This window comes from Numenius arquata, chromosome 1 (assembly GCF_964106895.1).
Source record: "Numenius arquata chromosome 1, bNumArq3.hap1.1, whole genome shotgun sequence".
In the NCBI taxonomy this organism is placed as follows: Eukaryota; Metazoa; Chordata; class Aves; order Charadriiformes; family Scolopacidae; genus Numenius; species Numenius arquata.
In genome coordinates this window covers 83698663-83715253 of record NC_133576.1, presented here as the reverse complement: position 1 = coordinate 83715253, position 16591 = coordinate 83698663, and the positions used below count along the sequence as shown (strand labels likewise).

The 16591-nt window shown below is 40.6% G+C and overlaps 1 protein-coding gene across 13 annotated transcripts in view; it reads left to right on the top strand.

Annotated features, from left to right (window-relative positions):
• The window catches only part of MBNL2 (muscleblind like splicing regulator 2), a 116531-nt gene that overhangs the window by 67572 nt on the left and 32368 nt on the right, over positions 1-16591 (top strand). For 6 of the 13 annotated variants that reach the window (XM_074145694.1, XM_074145686.1, XM_074145677.1 and 3 more), the window contains 3 exons: positions 9037-9201; positions 12312-12512; positions 13790-14053. In XM_074145694.1, the coding sequence (XP_074001795.1) occupies positions 9037-9201; positions 12312-12512; positions 13790-14053 (630 nt within the window). The remainder of the gene's footprint in view (positions 1-9036; positions 9202-12311; positions 12513-13789; positions 14054-16591) is intronic. The other 7 variants (XM_074145750.1, XM_074145733.1, XM_074145726.1 and 4 more) reach the window with 4 other exon arrangements.

Here is a 16591-nt window from a genome sequence, read left to right as displayed (position 1 = left end):
TTATCTTCTTCTTTTTCAGTTAAGTCAGGTTAAACTTAATGGTGGAGTATGTTGTTTACCAGCAAAAAAAATCCCTGTCACCTTGAGTAACCATGTGGTCCCACCTGCAATCTCTTCCACGAAAACACTCAATCCTTGTGATGAGCAGGTGTGTTAAAGTTGCCCAGCTGCCAGTTAACTCTGTGTAACGCTGTATCGTGAGACGCCATAAAAGTTTTAGACGTTTTTTTTCCAAATGCAGGAATCTGTGAACACGTTGACTTCTCCGAACGGGCAGAGTTGGAGGGCTTAAATCGCTGCTCTGCTTCTGCAACCCATCTTGAGTCGTGTGGCAGGCTGCATCTCGTCCTTCCCTGGGAGGAGCTCTATGTTCGTTAGAGCCCTGCACAGGGCGACTATGCATCCTGTGAAGGGCCTCACCACCCATGTAATAGAAATCAGACATTTGAGGAATTTTAAGTAAAGGAGGTCACGCTTCCCTCTGCTTTCTTTATGTTCGTTCCATAGGGGTCTTCTCCTATACTACGCGTTGGCTGCCTCTTGTTCCATGAAAGTTGCCAGTGTGCATTAGAGTGAAGATTTATTTCAATGGTTGTCCACAGTTGCTTGTGATGCTCTGATCAATGCTGATAGCCAAACATGAAACTAACATAAAAATAACTGGTTTAGATTTTGAGTGCCAGTGAGGGGGAAAAATGGGAAAAGAAGAGGAGCTACGTAATTGGGGAAGGAATAATCTTTATTTCCCTATTATTCTCAAATTATTTTCAAGGCAGTAAACACAGAAATAAAATAAATTGATAGTAGTGTAAACTGTTGTTTCTTTGAATTTCTTCGTCTTATTTGTTAGAGTAATTCTCGGGGATGTTTGTCAAATGACTTACAATTTCATAAATGTCTTTTTTTTTTTTTTTTTTTTTAGGGCTTGCAATATCTGCTTGAGTTCTTTCTCTTTTGAACAATTTAATATTGAGTACACTTCCCTTGATATTGCAAGGCAAATTATTAAACCATTCTCTGTAGCCGTCCTTCTCAACATTTGTTTGAAAGAGCATCTTGAGAGACTCGGAGCTCTTTGTGCACTGCAAATGTGCTCTTCGGTAGAACATTTTGTCTTTTTCCATCTAAATAAATATCTCCTATTAAGTCTTTAGTGTTAAGACTGACATCATTTAGACATTCCATCATTTTGTAAGACTTCATTTTTCTTCAGTATTTTTCTGTTTTTTCTGTCAGTTAGAGGCAGTTCTTGTTCTCTAACTTTATGAATAAAGTGATCATTTTTATTTTACTGGCTTTTAGTTTCTTACAACTAATTGAAATCATTAGAAGAGCAGCTATTGGGTCTTCTTAGCTTGTTGGAAACTGAATCAAGCTGAAGTCACCTGAGAATTTTTTCCCTTCTTTTCCTTTTCTACTTTAAAGTAAGAAAGTGAATTTGTCTTCTACTTTTTCTTGAAACGGCAGTGTGTAGGTGCATATAAATATGTATGCACACTCACTAACTCGGTGGGCAGACTTGCAAAGTGACTTTAGAAATACAGAATTAATTTCTCAGTGAAGTTTCTAAGTTGTTTTTGTTGGTGGTTTTTGTTTGCGTTTGGGGATTTTTTTTCCCAGGAAAACAGATCCAACAGCTGAAATATTTCAAATCTAATATAAGAGTTGCTTGTGGTTTTTTGAAATACATTTTTTCTTTTAGGTCTTTGTGCTGGTAAGATGCATGGCAACAAGTGAAGTTTGAGGCATTTGAAATCTCCGTCAAAAGTTTAATATTTCTGTTACTAGTACAGTTCAGTCCTTTTGAAATTATTTTTCTTTTTCTCAAATAGTTCAAGTCTGTCTCATTTTCAGGATAAGGGATCATATTTTGATCTCCATTTCTTTCTATAAAATTAGATACAATTCTACTTAGGATTATGCTTTTCATAAGCATGCGTATTTGCAAGTCAACATACTCGAGATGTAAAATTATGCAAAATTCAAAAAAGGTTTGAAGCTTTTTTGTATACCTAAAGGGAAAAAAAAAAAAGCTAAGTTACATTTTTTTTTTAAAATCTATGACTAGTCATTCTTAAGGCTTAACTAAATCCCTTAAGTCCTTGCACATATGCTTAACTGTATGGGTATGTGTAGTCTCACAGATTGTGTGAGATGGTCCGTATTCACAGCAAGCGAAAAGAGGATACTTTAATGGTATCTTTTTTTTTTCTTAATTTCTGAGAGGAGTTAAGAAGCAGATAGACCTGCATAGGAAAACTGAAATCACGCATTGTGATGCTAGGCAGAAAATACTCTTTAACTTGGCCCAGCCTGAAGTCTAGTGGTTTTCCTTCAGTGTTGAAAGCGCTCTTGGTGGTTGAGCTCTCATGTACTAAAATACATAGGGAAATGCATATATGCAAGTCCTGTAGAACTAGAGGAATCATCCCTCTCTGCATACGAATACACAGTCAGTGTTTTCTTTAGATTTTTTTTTTCCTTTTTCGTGTTTCAGCATTTGAAAAATAACACTTGAACTGGATGTTTTGGGTGATAGAGTTAGCGTGGCTGTCAATGGACAGGAGCAGAAGCTTAAGCATCTCAAAATAGCCTGCCCTCCTATTGAGTGGGTCTATTTTTAGCCCCAGGGAGCCGGGGATTATTGGAATTGAGAAGTTCCTGATTCATGCAATGGTGAAATTATTAAATTGATTGGGTGAGGCCACACACATTCCCAACCAGAATTTGCTGAGGGGCTGCCGAGGAGGAATCCCAAAGGAGAAGAAACAGTTTCTGCTCTTGTCAGAAACTCTTCCAGAGACGTATTTACGGCTTAGGTACCTCCACAGCTGCTGACGCTGCGGTCTCTGTGACTATTCTTGCCGTGTGCTGCCACTGCCCTGGACAGTGGCCTGTGCTAGCCCTTGCTCTGCCAAGGTTTGAACAGTATGTAATATCTTCAGGTATCTAATATCTATATCAAGCAGGGGATGTCTAGGTAACCAGCGTACCCATGATTGCAAGTATATTAAAATGTGATCTGATCTTTACAAGCATGTGCAAGTTTGCTGAAGCTGCATGATACAGAAAATTGTGTAATTTTTTTTTCCAGTAGGAGAGGTGGCCGTGGCATCAGGTGATTATTAACTTTTTAAAAAAAAATTTTTTTTTGGTATGTCTTTTCTAACTCCAGCAATTGTTTGGATCTCAGAGTGTCTAGCTGGAAATGAGACAATCTTTTTGTCCTTGTAGAACCCGTTGCTCAGTTGCCTTCTAAATCCATTCATGTCTTGGAAGTCATATACTTTTTTTTTTTGTTTTCCCATAAGACTGCATATTTAATCCTGGGAGATCATACAATTTCATCTGCATTCGTTATGCTTTAGCTTGTTTTCTTAAGGAAGCAGGTTTTGCATAATTGCACTATCCATATTTTTGCCAGCATCACCCTCGCACCCTAATAACTTTTGATCACCCCGACCAATTTCAAGCGAAGTTGCTAGAAGCAGACATCTCAGAGACGTATCGCCAAGTTGTTACTGGTTATGCAAAAATCAGCGTCTGGGTAGAAGAGAGAGATCCAAAAAGACTACCCCGTTAAGGAAAAGGCTAGAGCCTGCACTGAGCCGCTCCCCAGCGTGGTCTGCCAGCCGCGTGCACATTTTGGCTGGCCCTTCAGGACATGCACGGCTTGAGCAAGTTATATTTATCCTATGAGTTGTTTCCTGGTCTGTAGTTAGGAGAGGTGGGAGGGTGTTCTGGGGTAGGAGGAAGGAGGGAGGTGGGGTACGGGAGGAAGCTGGGAGTTTAGAGAGAAGAGAGGTGGGTAGGGGGAGCTGGAAATACCCTGGGAAGAGAGGTGAGGAACCAAGGGACAGACGTGTGCAAGGAAGCAGACCTCCCTGTTTCTGCTGCTCATCAGATAACCCGTGTTTTAAAGATGATGGGGTGTCCCAGGTTAGATGTTAGGCTATGCTGTGAGATGGAGGAGGCAGGCTCTGTTATTTCCCACTAATAGTATGAATAAATTGCCTCAATTAACTTTGGATTTGTATGCTCAGCTTCAAGGTGGTCTTTCCCCATTTCAGCTATTTAAGGAAAATATAAATTACTTGATTGGTTTGATGGTGGATAACACTGCCTCTTTGATAGGATGACAGGTAGCCATGGCTGCCTCCTTCCCAAAATATGAGGTAAAGCATAGAGGGCATCTTAATTTAGCTGTTATGGTTTAAAAAAAACTAGCATGTATCCTTCAGGTTTCAAACCTGAGACAGGCACGCTAACAGAAGACAACATGACGATATTGCATGGTGATGTTCCATGTACGAGCAGCCTTCAAAGACAAGGAGGTTGTCCAAAGGTGCAGCCCAGCGCCTCACAGCTGTGCACGCTGGGAGGACACGAGGCAGCTGGCGTAAGCCAAAACTAGACAGGTTCAGACTGAGTATAAGGAAAATCTTCTTCATCGTGAGGACAGCCAAGCAATAGACCAGATTGCTCAGAGATGTGCATTCTTCATCTGTGGAGGTTTCCAAGACCCATCTGGAGCAACCTGGTCTGACCCTAGGGCTGACCCTGCTCTAAGCAGTTTGGACTGGGGACCTCTCAAGGTCCCTTCCAACCTTAATTAGCCTCTTCTTTTGCCAAAAAAACCCACCACATCATGCTGCAAAAAAAATAATTATTACAGTGTTTTGGGATTGACTGTATAGATTGGGGCTGTTACATTTACTAGTGGGGCTTTTATGAGAAGCATGCTAAGAATATGTATTGACCCCCATCTTAAAACCAGAATTCAGTACCTGAATGAAATGGTTGTGGATGCATTAGTTGATTCTCAGCTTAAGAGATAAAAGAAACATTGTTTTGCCCTTTTTCTTTTTTTTTAAATTCAAACGTCTTATTTTTATGAAAGATAAAGGTAATTTTAGTAAGTAAAAACTAACTCATTATTATGCATAAGCAATTCCCAGGATGGGCCTGGATGAATTATTATTATTGTTGTTATTATTAGAGCAGTACTGAAATACTGAAGAAAGCTGTGAATTTATAAGATATTCAAGACAGAGATGTGGCCGTACAACTCGTAGACAGCAAATGAGTTCTTAGTATTTTAATATGCAAAGTTACAGGGTGTTACTTCTGCACTTGCCTCATTTTGCTTATTTTAAAATTATAATTCTTAGTACATACCTGGCTTTTTAATATATTCCAGTCCATGGGCTGTCTTGTGCTGCTGATTTTAGGCAAACTACCTATTGTTCTTAATAGGGAAATCTATAGATTAAAAAAAAAAACAACCAAAAAAACCCCCCAAAAAACAAACAAACAAAAAAACCAACTCAGTAGTGTGCCATGGCTTATTAAGGAATGTGGTTTTGATATTAAGCCAGTCAGGTAGCAGTTCCCAAACCATTGCCCCTGCAGAAGCAGAGCACCTTGTTGCTGTTCCTGGGTGATGGGCACTGGCGTACTTTTGAGTTCCCAGCTCCTTGGTCCACCCTTTCCCTCTCTCACTTCTTTACTGGAACGAAACCTGTGGCACACTCCTAACGCGAGCCGCAGCATGTTCCCGGTCTGGATAATTAGCGGTAGAAAAGTAGTTTTTCTGCTAAAACTTTCCATTGCCTGCCTGAAATAGTTGCCCTGCGCATTAGGCTAGGCTAGTTGTAGAGGACAAAGGCAGAGAAATGAAAGGTCAGAGGTAGGCACCATCCTTGCAGGCTGAGGGGAGTAACAGAGTGCTGGGAATCTAATATGATGTCTGCTCATCATTACTATCCATTGCAGATAAAGAGATAGCTCATCGAAAGTGATCCTTTTTTCAGGTGAACTTCTGTGGGAAGTGCACAACAGCTTATGATGTGCTTGTCGATAACCTTTGCTTCATGGGTGACAGGAGTTTCTAGGGACCAAGTTTCAAACCAGTCTGTCTGCGCCCTCAGTTTCAGGACTCTGACTCATATGTGGGAGCAGGTTAAAAGTTGTAGGAAGCAATTATTTTCCCTGCTGCCTGCCTCATCCTGCTGACAGAGTTTGTGCCGCCATGTGCCAGGAGGACTGAATGTGTGTGGAGCAGCTCCTGAACTGCTGTGATTTTAAAATGAACCAAGTCTCACTCCAGAGGCTTGATACCGATGCATCCTAAAGTTAAAACACTATTTTGTCTCTGTGTTTGTTATGAAGTGGCCTGCTAGCACAGTAGTTTTTTGCAAGAATCCAAAGTGGATTCTTACTGTAGATGTTGACCCAACCAACACGTTGAACACCCTTGCATGTTGCGTATGTTTGCCTGTTCTGCTGTTTGGTAGGTATGTGCTGTCATCTCAGTTGGACTTCATATCTGGCTTTTTAATAAAGAAAAAATATCCCAGGTCCCGTTTGACTGAGATGACATGACAAGATTGAATTTTTGTTCTTGCAATGATTGGTGGCTGGGAAGCGGCCAAAACTTAGCAGGAGTTCACAGGAACACGGAGCATTTGTTAAAAGAGGAATGAAAAGTTGCTTATAGGCCTTTTTCCCCCCAACCATTGTAGGTCCAAAAATTGAAGGCTGGATTTAGAATTTACTTAATTTTGGTAGCTAGGACTGGATTAATCTGCTCACTATTTTCGGTGCTCATTCCACTGCGGTTTATTTTGGGTCATTTAATTGCAACAAGGCTTGATCTGTTTACAGCGCTTTCTATAGTAGCATGACGGGGCCACACAGCTCTTTTATAGTACGTTCATTACTAACCAGGAGCTCAAAAAACTAGTAAATGAGGCACACAGACATGAATAAGTTTAGAGAGGACAGTGCATTTTTGTACGGTTGGATTATTTTGGAAAGTTTTCTGAAATAACCAATCTTTTGTGCGCTGTGGGTTGCTTTTCAGAGCTTGAATTGATGGTATACAGTAGCCGTGTGCTTTCAGAGGTAAGAGTGGAGGGCTGGCTGAAGGCATTCTTCAGGCTTCAGGTATTTCAAAAGTCACTGTGGTTGAGAGTTGCTCTTAGTCCTTGTTTGAGGAGCACTTTTGTTTCCAGAGGTGGATATTTCCGTCAGGTAGAGTAGTTTGATTTGATTTCGCTGTTTTAATTTTCAGATTTGCTGTATGAACCATTCATACTCAAAATAGATTAAAGTTAAGTAGATCTCAGTTGAAAATGTCTTAATCATTTGGCCTCCTCAGCCAACACAAAAGCGTAAGCTCATTGCCTGCGCTGAGCAAGCTCCAATTTAACGTGATGAAGGTGATGGCCTTGTTTCTCCCCGAATGGAAGAGCCAGCCTTCTTCTGTGTCCATCAAATGGTGACTGTTTCTGGTTCTGCTCATGCCAGCTGACAACAGCTGGAACAGCTGTTCCTTTTGTGTACTTCATTAAACCAGACAGCATTAGTGACTTGCACAATAGAAGTCAGAAGGGAAGGCATGATGCTCTGAAAATGGCTGCATCTGTAATAGCAGGTTAAAACAGCATCAAAAAGTGATCCTGAGTGCTGAGACCATTTTTTTTTCTTAAGTTTTTAGCTTTCCTCAACTGCTTTGGCCTCTGCCGTTTGGCATACTCCCAAACAGTGGCCAGGCACAGTTCGGGAAAGGGCTGATCTCAATAATTTAATAGCGTGGAAGTAGCTGTTTGCGTTCCCGTCAGCCTCGGTTCAGGAGAACCTTCCTGGATGTGTTTAACTCACTCCTGCGTAGGTAGTTATTACATCCTTATAGCAGATTGGAGGCAGAATCAGTAGTGTTTCGGCGTCTGGGTAACAAGTATAACATTAACACTGTTGTTCTGGGATATTAGAAGCGTACTGAAGGTTTTGTAGCAGTGTGTGTGTGCGCATATGAATACACAGAGTCAGTGTACGTGTGTGATGTTCTCACATGGAGATCTTAATGTTTTCTTGGCTATAAGAGGATATTCCTGCTTGGCTATGAGTTGTAAAGCCCTTACACCAGTGAATGGAAAGTTTAAAAAGCACTTTTTAAAAACATCTCAATCTGGAAACTTAGCTTCTACAAGATGAGTGTGTCAAATGCAGTTTGACTAATGCTCTAGATCCTCTGGTCACAGCTCTTTAAAATTTTGTGACTGTGAGCCATGTCATCGAGGAGCTTCTGATCCCAGCAAGTCCTGCTCTGCAGTTGCATAACCTGCTGGTGCACCCAAGATTTCCCTTTCTGGGGGAAAACGTATCAGCACTTCTTACACTGCTCTGCCTACCTTTTGGTCAGCATGCACTGCTTGTAGAGGCGTGCGCCATGTCCATCTCCTCCAACACAAGCCACCTCAGAGGTCACTGCCCACCCATATTTTTATTGTCTCTTACTGTCTCATAAGTGTCTAAAAATTCCTGCTTTCAGGTTGATTGGGAGTTCTCCTTTTGCTGTGGACCTTCAAATTTAGCTCCATCCACTGCTTCTAAATTTAGGCTGCAAAAGTACCAGCTTGACTTCTGTTCTTTTATACTTGAATGGAAATAGTTCAAAGTTGTGCTGATGTAATAAAAGCAGGAAGGCAGAAGGCAGTGAACTGGAATAAGGGTGAACATATGAGAGAACGCAAGCAAAGAGTGGCCACTTTAGATCCCTATCACCAGGAACATGCAATTATTTTTTAATATAACGTGCTTAAAAGCTGCATTTCTCTTAAAGGAGATTTAAATTTGTTATTCATCATGTAATGTCATTCATTTATTTTATGATAACACCAGATACTCTAGCCAAGATACCGTGAGAGGCAGTTCAGGCAGTCTGGATAATACTCAGAGTAAGAATTGCACAGCAGTGATCTGTACTTAACAATAAAAATGCATAAAAATGCTGTTTCAAAGTCTTTCTTTTTTTTTTTTTTTTTTTTGTGGCTAATAGCCTTAATGATCAATCAGAGGTTGTGGGCTGAGGCAGAGTTCAAGGCCATCAGCTCCTTCCAGCCTACTACATACTTCCCAGGAAACACCCTGTATTTCGCTAGTTCTTGCTTAGTTTATGGTGTAATATTTTGCTGGAAGGCATTAAACTATCATCAAAAGCAGCAGACCAATTAGTGTGACTTCTTTTTCCAGGGTCGTTGTACAAGGGAGAACTGCAAATACCTTCATCCACCAACACATTTAAAAACTCAACTGGAAATCAATGGCAGGAACAACTTAATCCAACAAAAAACTGCAGCAGCAATGCTTGCCCAGCAAATGCAGTTCATGTTTCCAGGGACACCGCTACAGCCAGTGGTAAGTATGTATCTCTGATGGTGTTATTGGTAAGTAAAGTTGAAGGAGCAGACTGTGTTGACCTGCAAAAGTTCTCTAAACTAGTAGCAATAAAAATAGTCCCCATCTGTGGACTTAAGGAATTACTGAGGTGCTAGAGATATGTTCATTTGTATTAGCATTTGAAGGTATAATGGAGTATTGCTGTAGATTTGAAATATTTTTTAATCCCAGAATAATTTGCCTTTGCTTTTTTCCTTTCTTTTGTTTTGTCCCCGTCCCATACCGCGCCCCACCCCCCCACTTCATTCAGTTCATGCCAGATTTTGTCTAGTTCGCAAGGTTTTGACCTATAATCATTCTGGAGGTGAAAATTTGTATAATAATAGTAATTTGCTAGTCAGCTGTTTAAGTTGGAATGCAAAGTTCCCCTCTCAAGAGTCTATGGGTTTGAGTGGCTTTAAATAGTATTTAATCCCAGTACCAGGAAAAAAGGTTAATGTCATTCTGGGTAGCTTTTTCTCATTCTCTTGAAATCTGAAGTGTTCCAGAGGAACACAGAGAATTGCTGGTGCGTGTACTTTACAAACTCAGCATTTTATCTTAAGGTAACGTGTATGGTGCCTGGGACACTTCAAATCCAGAAGGTGACATAAAACTAGAGTCTTGCATGCATGAGCAGCATCTTTGGATATACATTAAAATGATCAGTTGCTCTGGGCTGCCTTTGCAGTTTAGCTCCTTATTGTACCAGACTTCCAAAGCATGGTTAGGCAAGTAATCAGAATTAAACTTTTCACACATGGCTGCTAATGATGTTTTCTCAAGCTGAATGCCTTGTATAAGACATCCTACTAGAGTGGGATTTCTTTCTCTAACTTGAGGCATCTGGAGTGTTGGCATCAATTTCTGTGCTGGGCTTCCTAGGTCCATTTATAGTTTATCAAAAGAAATAGGCGCTTCTAATTACCATTTGCTTGGCTTGTTTCAGATGTCTGCATTCAGATTAGATTGTTTTTTTAAGTGCCTTTGTCTTTCCACGGGCTATCACAGGAGCCAAGTGTAAGCATCTCAGAGGAAGCTATCTGTATTTGGTCACAGGATGCTCACCCCAGATGCCTTTTTCAAATGTGCTTTTACACTTGAAACATCTACTATAAGGTGGGAAGGCATGAACAAAAATTGGGTGTCCGGTGTCCCTGAATTTCTGGTACACATTCATCAAAATGTACCTTGGTATATTGGCATAACGTGTTTTGATATTTCCTTGCTTTTTACTGCTTGGGTTTTCACCAAGAGAAGTTTTCATGAAGTAATAGATTCTACCTCTTAGTATCATGAGAAAAATTGAAGTGGCAAAATGATACTTTTTTTTCTACTCACTCATTTCATCATTTGAACTTTACAATTTCATTGACGTAATGCCTTCTGTACTGATTGCTGTGATAAAAGCACCGGGTTTTATTTCTCTGTCTCATATATTGCCAGATTAAGATGACTCAGCCTTGACCAAATGGATAAAAAGTGAAAGAAAATTCCATAGAAGTCATTTGACATGTGGATTTATTCTTAAAATTATATCTGATACAAAGCTGTTATTTGTATTTTACATAACGCATATTGTCCCCAACATAGTTGAACCTTTGTTTCATATAAATGTTCATTATTATGTTCTAAAGAATTTAGCTAGCACTTGACTTATAAACTGGGTTGTTTGATATCAAGCAGTTTTGATCTCTCATAAAAACAGTGCTTTATTCACTTTTAACTCTCTGGGGCAGGTAGATGCCATTTCCATACAGTTGGGTATCCAGGCTAATCTGCTGCTCAAAGCATCTTCTTGAGACTAACTCACATTCATTTATAATTTAGTAATTGGTTTCAAAGGCACCAAAAAAGAAAACCCAACCACAACCCCCCCCAAAACAGAAATAAATCTTCTATCTCCTATGCTTTCTCTTGCATATTTTCTACATACTGTATGTGGCTGGCTTTCCTTCTCCAACAGAGGCCGTGAAGGCCACCTTGATGAGAAACATACTCCTCCTTCATTAAGTGTTTTTAAGTCTTTCCTTTAAGTGTCCTGCTGTTGCGTGGTTCATTTCTAGCTGCCGGCTTATTTGAGAATTTAATTTCTGACAAAGCTAATCTGAGATGTGTCCTGTTTTTCTGCATAGTTTTTCCTCATTTATAATTATAGCTTCACTCTCCAGGGTAAATGTCAGTTCTGCAGAACTAAAGCACGTCCCAGGTCTGACCGTGGTCTGACCATGGTGTAGTTCTGCTTCCACCCCCCATGGAACTGGTGGTAACAAACCCACCATTCTGCCTTGGTAGGGCCGCCTTTTAGCATCACACAAGTGCTCTTTCTTCTGGTCATGACTTCACTGACTCGCTGCAGGAAGGCATGAAACAGATTTTTTTTTTAGACCCGTATCATTCCTTCCAATCAAATTTTTTTTGTAAGATGAACTCTAGCTAAGCCTGAATAATCCCTTTCTAAATATTGTGTCCAGCTGAGATTATAATATTTATTCTGCTTGCCACTGGTGACAGCTGAGCGCACAAACATTCACAAAGGTGAGGTTTTTCGATGTGTGAGCCATAGTAAGTAACATATAATTGCCGGAGGTGGCAAAATACAGCACGCAAAGAGATTGAAGTTGCATGCCAAAGAGCTCATTATGTATATTTTTATTAGAAATATGGCTTTAATATAGTTAATAACGCTTCACCCATGAAATCTGGTACTTTGAAAAATAGCCTGTTTTCCCAAGGAGAGCAGGTATTGAGAAAAAGCAATAAAGTCTATGTTATTCCTACTTTGAGATGTGTAAATAAGCCTGCAATGTGAGCTGGACCTCCATAGAGATTCAGGTTCAAAGTACGACTCCCTTTGCTTCGGCAGCCTCCTTTCCAATAATAGAGCTACAAAGTGTGGTTTTTAGCGTGGCGCTGGAATGTGTTACGTGATTAAAAGAAGAGAGCATGCTGTGTGTTTTCCCAGCTGTTTGACATTTTTTGATTAAGAAAACCAAATCGGCGCCAGAAAGAACACGCAAGAGACAACTAATAAGCCCTTGGTTAAGGGGTTGGTTTTTTTCATCTCGGTCTGTGTTTTCATTTTGCAGCCCACATTTCCAGTGGGTCCCACAATAGGAACGAACACGGCTATTAGCTTTGCTCCTTACCTAACGCCAGTAACACCGGGAGTTGGCTTAGTTCCGACCGAGATCCTACCCACGCCGCCTGTCATTGTTCCTGGAAGTCCACCGGTTTCAGTCCCTGGTTCAACTGCTACCCAGAAACTCCTCAGGACTGATAAACTGGAGGTACTGTAGACACCGCCGTGACTAGAAATACAATCCTCTGTTAGGATGTGTGAAAGATCCTGGAGGAAAAAACCCTGTATTGTTTTAGAAATGATGCTTAAATTTAGTTGCTACAAAGAAAGACCTTGTAAGCAGGCAGGATTTCTACATTTGCAGCCACTGGTAATTAAGCACTCTTACTAAGGTAGTGTGTTTGCTCAAATTTAATAAGCAGACATCAACATGAATTTTCAACTTTTGTAAAGTTCATCTCCTCCAAAATACCTCAACTCTACATGCCTTTAAAGGTGTGCTGTTTGCTCAAATTTAATAAGCAGACATCAACATGAATTTTCAACTTTTGTAAAGTTCATCTCCTCCAAAATACCTCAACTCTACATGCCTTTAAAGGTGTGCTGTGATGAAATACCTAACAAGCGCATTTTTATTGCAGCATTAATTCCATCCCAATTTTCAGGCATTGATATCAGGGAAATTTCATACCATTATGCATTGATTAGGGGAATTGTATAGGCCTTCAGCCTTGAGCTACAAGTGGAGATGTCGAATGTTACCCACCCTGGAGCAGGTTGAAGGGGCGAGTCTCCAGCTATATGCAGAGCCTGCCTGGTGTTGATGGATCTCTGCATGGCAAGGCTCCATGGAATCTATGATCCAAGTCCACGAGAAGGCCAAATGGCTCTTCCAGAATTGAATGCCCTTTCCCAAAAGCCTAAGCAGTAGTGTCTGGAGCACGTTTCTTAGGAAAATCAGTGTATTCATTCTGCCTGGTTTTGAAAATTACTTAATTTAAGGAGGTTCTCCATTTTGTTTGCGGACTCCATAAAAAATACAGTGAAGCTGATGGAGATCTTCCCTGGGTCTCAGCAAGAGGAACTCCTTCCTTACCATTGGAGCTGCAGGAAAATAAAGAGTAGTCAGAAAGGAACTGAGTATTTTGGGTTTCCCAGCTAGTTTGGCAGGGGCAGTTACTTCAGTAAGTATCCTTCCCAGATGTTTTCTAGACAGAAGAAATGGAAGGGCATTTGGGGATGCTTCTTGTTGCATGTCAAGTTCATTTAGCCACCGTACCACAGAGCTGCCTGAGGAGCCAAGCACCTAAGGGTAAAATAGATGCATTTCCCTCTCCCAGAAGACGAAGGGGTTATTTGACTGAATTCTCTGAACAACTAACCGGGGAAGGGGGCAGGTCTGTCTTTTGGGGGCACGGGGCTCTCCCTGCCCTTTCGGGGTGTGCCGTGCTCCTCCCCCTGCAACGGGTGTTGTTTTGCACGTAGGTGTGCAGGGAGTTCCAGCGGGGAAACTGTGCGCGTGGAGAGACTGATTGCCGCTTTGCGCATCCGGCAGACAGCACAATGATTGACACAAACGACAACACCGTAACCGTGTGTATGGATTACATAAAAGGGCGTTGCATGAGGGAGAAATGCAAGTATTTTCACCCTCCTGCACATTTGCAGGCCAAAATCAAAGCGGCGCAACACCAAGCCAACCAGGCTGCGGTGGCAGCCCAGGCAGCTGCGGCAGCTGCGACTGTGATGGTAAGTGCTGGCATATATGGCTGCCTTTTATTGACAGAAGCTCTTTGATGCCTATTTTGCTTCGATTTAATGCTGTTTGCTTATACTTTCTTTTCTCTTTTGCCTCTTTTTTTTTTTTTTGGTAAAATATAAGAATTAAAAAAATTATTACTATTGCTTGATGGGAGGAAGCACTTTTTTTCTTTATGCCCTTATTTTAATGCTGTATTTCTATCCAAGACAGTGAAGCAAATGACACTCTATACCACTTCTGTTCTCTGCCTTGTTTATATGTTAAATTTGCCCCTAGTATTTTCAAACAGAAACAAAACTGAAAAGCTTCAATGTCCCCTGGAAAACAGGGGTACATACGCTGTTTTAGCTCTTTGGTGACAGATATACATGTGGAAATTTGGAAGAAAAGAAAGAAAAGCAAAGAGAGAGTTTTTGCCTCAGAGATGGGTAGTAGAAAAGAAACCTGTACTAGGATTCAGCTCACCCCACCTTAGGTATCAGACAGATATCTGGGCCTACCCTGGCCACCTTGGTCTCACTTTATACGTAGTGGAGAAAAACCAGCACATTGATCTGATCTACCACTAGTGCCTGTCTGGGGATGAGAAAAAACTGCCCTCTGTAGACACACATCTATCCCTGCTGACTAAAGAGTGTTGACTATATCTTTTTGAACTTCGGTTAGATGAATCTCACACTTAGAGACTTTTCTTGCCTCTCCCATGGTCATGGGAAAGATAATTGAATTTCTCTATGATACAATTTTTCTATCAGAAAAACAGGATTTAAAAGTAGTAAACTAAAATGGGAATCATTAAGCGAAAGCATAATAACTATAGTCAGAAGAAAAGAGATGGAGGGCTTTCTATTTTCAGATATTTTAAGCTCTTACTGAAAACTGTTCAGACAAGTCAGCCCATCCATTTACAGTATTGGATCTCTCTTACGGTTGCTACCAGGAAAGCTGATAAATTTAAATAGCATGGTATTGATAAAGTTAAATAAATTGCATGCAGGATCTGACTTGGGAGACAAAATTATTGGCAGCAAATCAAAGAATCATTGTCCTCATTGCTGGCAGTGGACGAATAATTAAGCAGATGTGGTTTGTGGACTTGTGGGCAGTGCATACAATAGTTACAGACAATACAGTTATTCTCTGGGTAAAAAGCCTACCAGAAACACAATACAGTACAGTATATAACTACCCCAAGCTATTGTATTTAGCAAATTAGCAAAGACCAGACTTTTTGAGGGACTAAGGGTAAGTTATGCAAGAAAGTAAACCTCCAAACAAAAAAATATTTCTTAAGTTTTAATATTCTTTCTTTTGTAGTATCTACAGTCTCTGTTTCAAACTGAGTCATTTTTAGTTAAACTTTAAACTTTCCTGTACTTGCAGAAATTGAATACCATCTGGAAATTAAAGCAAAGGATTGGGTTTTTTTTAATTCTAATTAGCTTCAGTTGTGCAATATTTATTGTCCGTTTAGAGAATGTGATATTTGTAGGCAATATACTAAAGAAGAAAGGAGAGAGATGAGGGGATTTTTTTTGTGCTTCAGTAATGGTTGGATATATATCCTGTGATTTTAAATAAGCCATAATTGGAATTGCATTAGCCTCGAAGAAAGATGAAACATCTTTGGAAACACAGAACTGAAATGTTAGCATTCTAGTGTCATGGGAGAAGAAGGCAGGGACCTGTAATTCAGGGTAACTTCTTGCAGAAAAATTTGTACAAAATACTTCAATGGCATACTTAGACTACCAAGCAGAAAAGATTCTTTACAATCCAACTATTTTTTGTTTAATATAGATTTGAAACACTCAGAGTGAATGAAAAATCACTGAAATGGCAATAAGAACAAAAAAGTGGTAGAGATGCCTGCAAGGCTACCTGGGAACAACCAAGAATACTCAGTTGGGTCTAGAGAGCAAAAGTAAGGCAGAAATATAGATGCTTACCTATAGGATTAATTTGCAGGTTGCTCCCAGGTTGAAATTGTGTCCAAGAAGTTTTCGTTTGGGGAGCTGGCTGCATTGCTCTGGTTCAGAGGGTGTTCTTCTAGGTGAACATTGTGGATAAGGTTACAGCACTGTAGGCAAAGCTTACAGAATCATAGAATAGTTTGGGTTGGAAGGGACCTTTAAAGGTCATCTAGTCCGACCCCCCTGCAATGAGCAGGGGCATCTTCAACTAGGTCAGGTTGCTCAGAGCCCTGACCAACCTGACCTTGAATGTTTCCAGGGATGGGGTTTTGAGCAACCTGCTCTAGTGGGAGGTGTCCCTGCCCATGGCAGGGGGGTTGGAACTCGATGATCTTTAAGGTCCCTTCCAACCCAAACTATTCTATGATTCTATGGGACATCTACCACCTCTCTGGGCAACCTGTTCCAGTGTTTCACTACCCTCACTGTAAAATTTTCTTCCTTATATTTAGTCTAAAACTACCCTCTTTTAGTTTAAAACCGTTATTCCTTGTCCTATAGCAGCAGGGCCTGCTAAAAGGTTTGTCCCCGTCTTTCTTGTAAGCCCCCTTT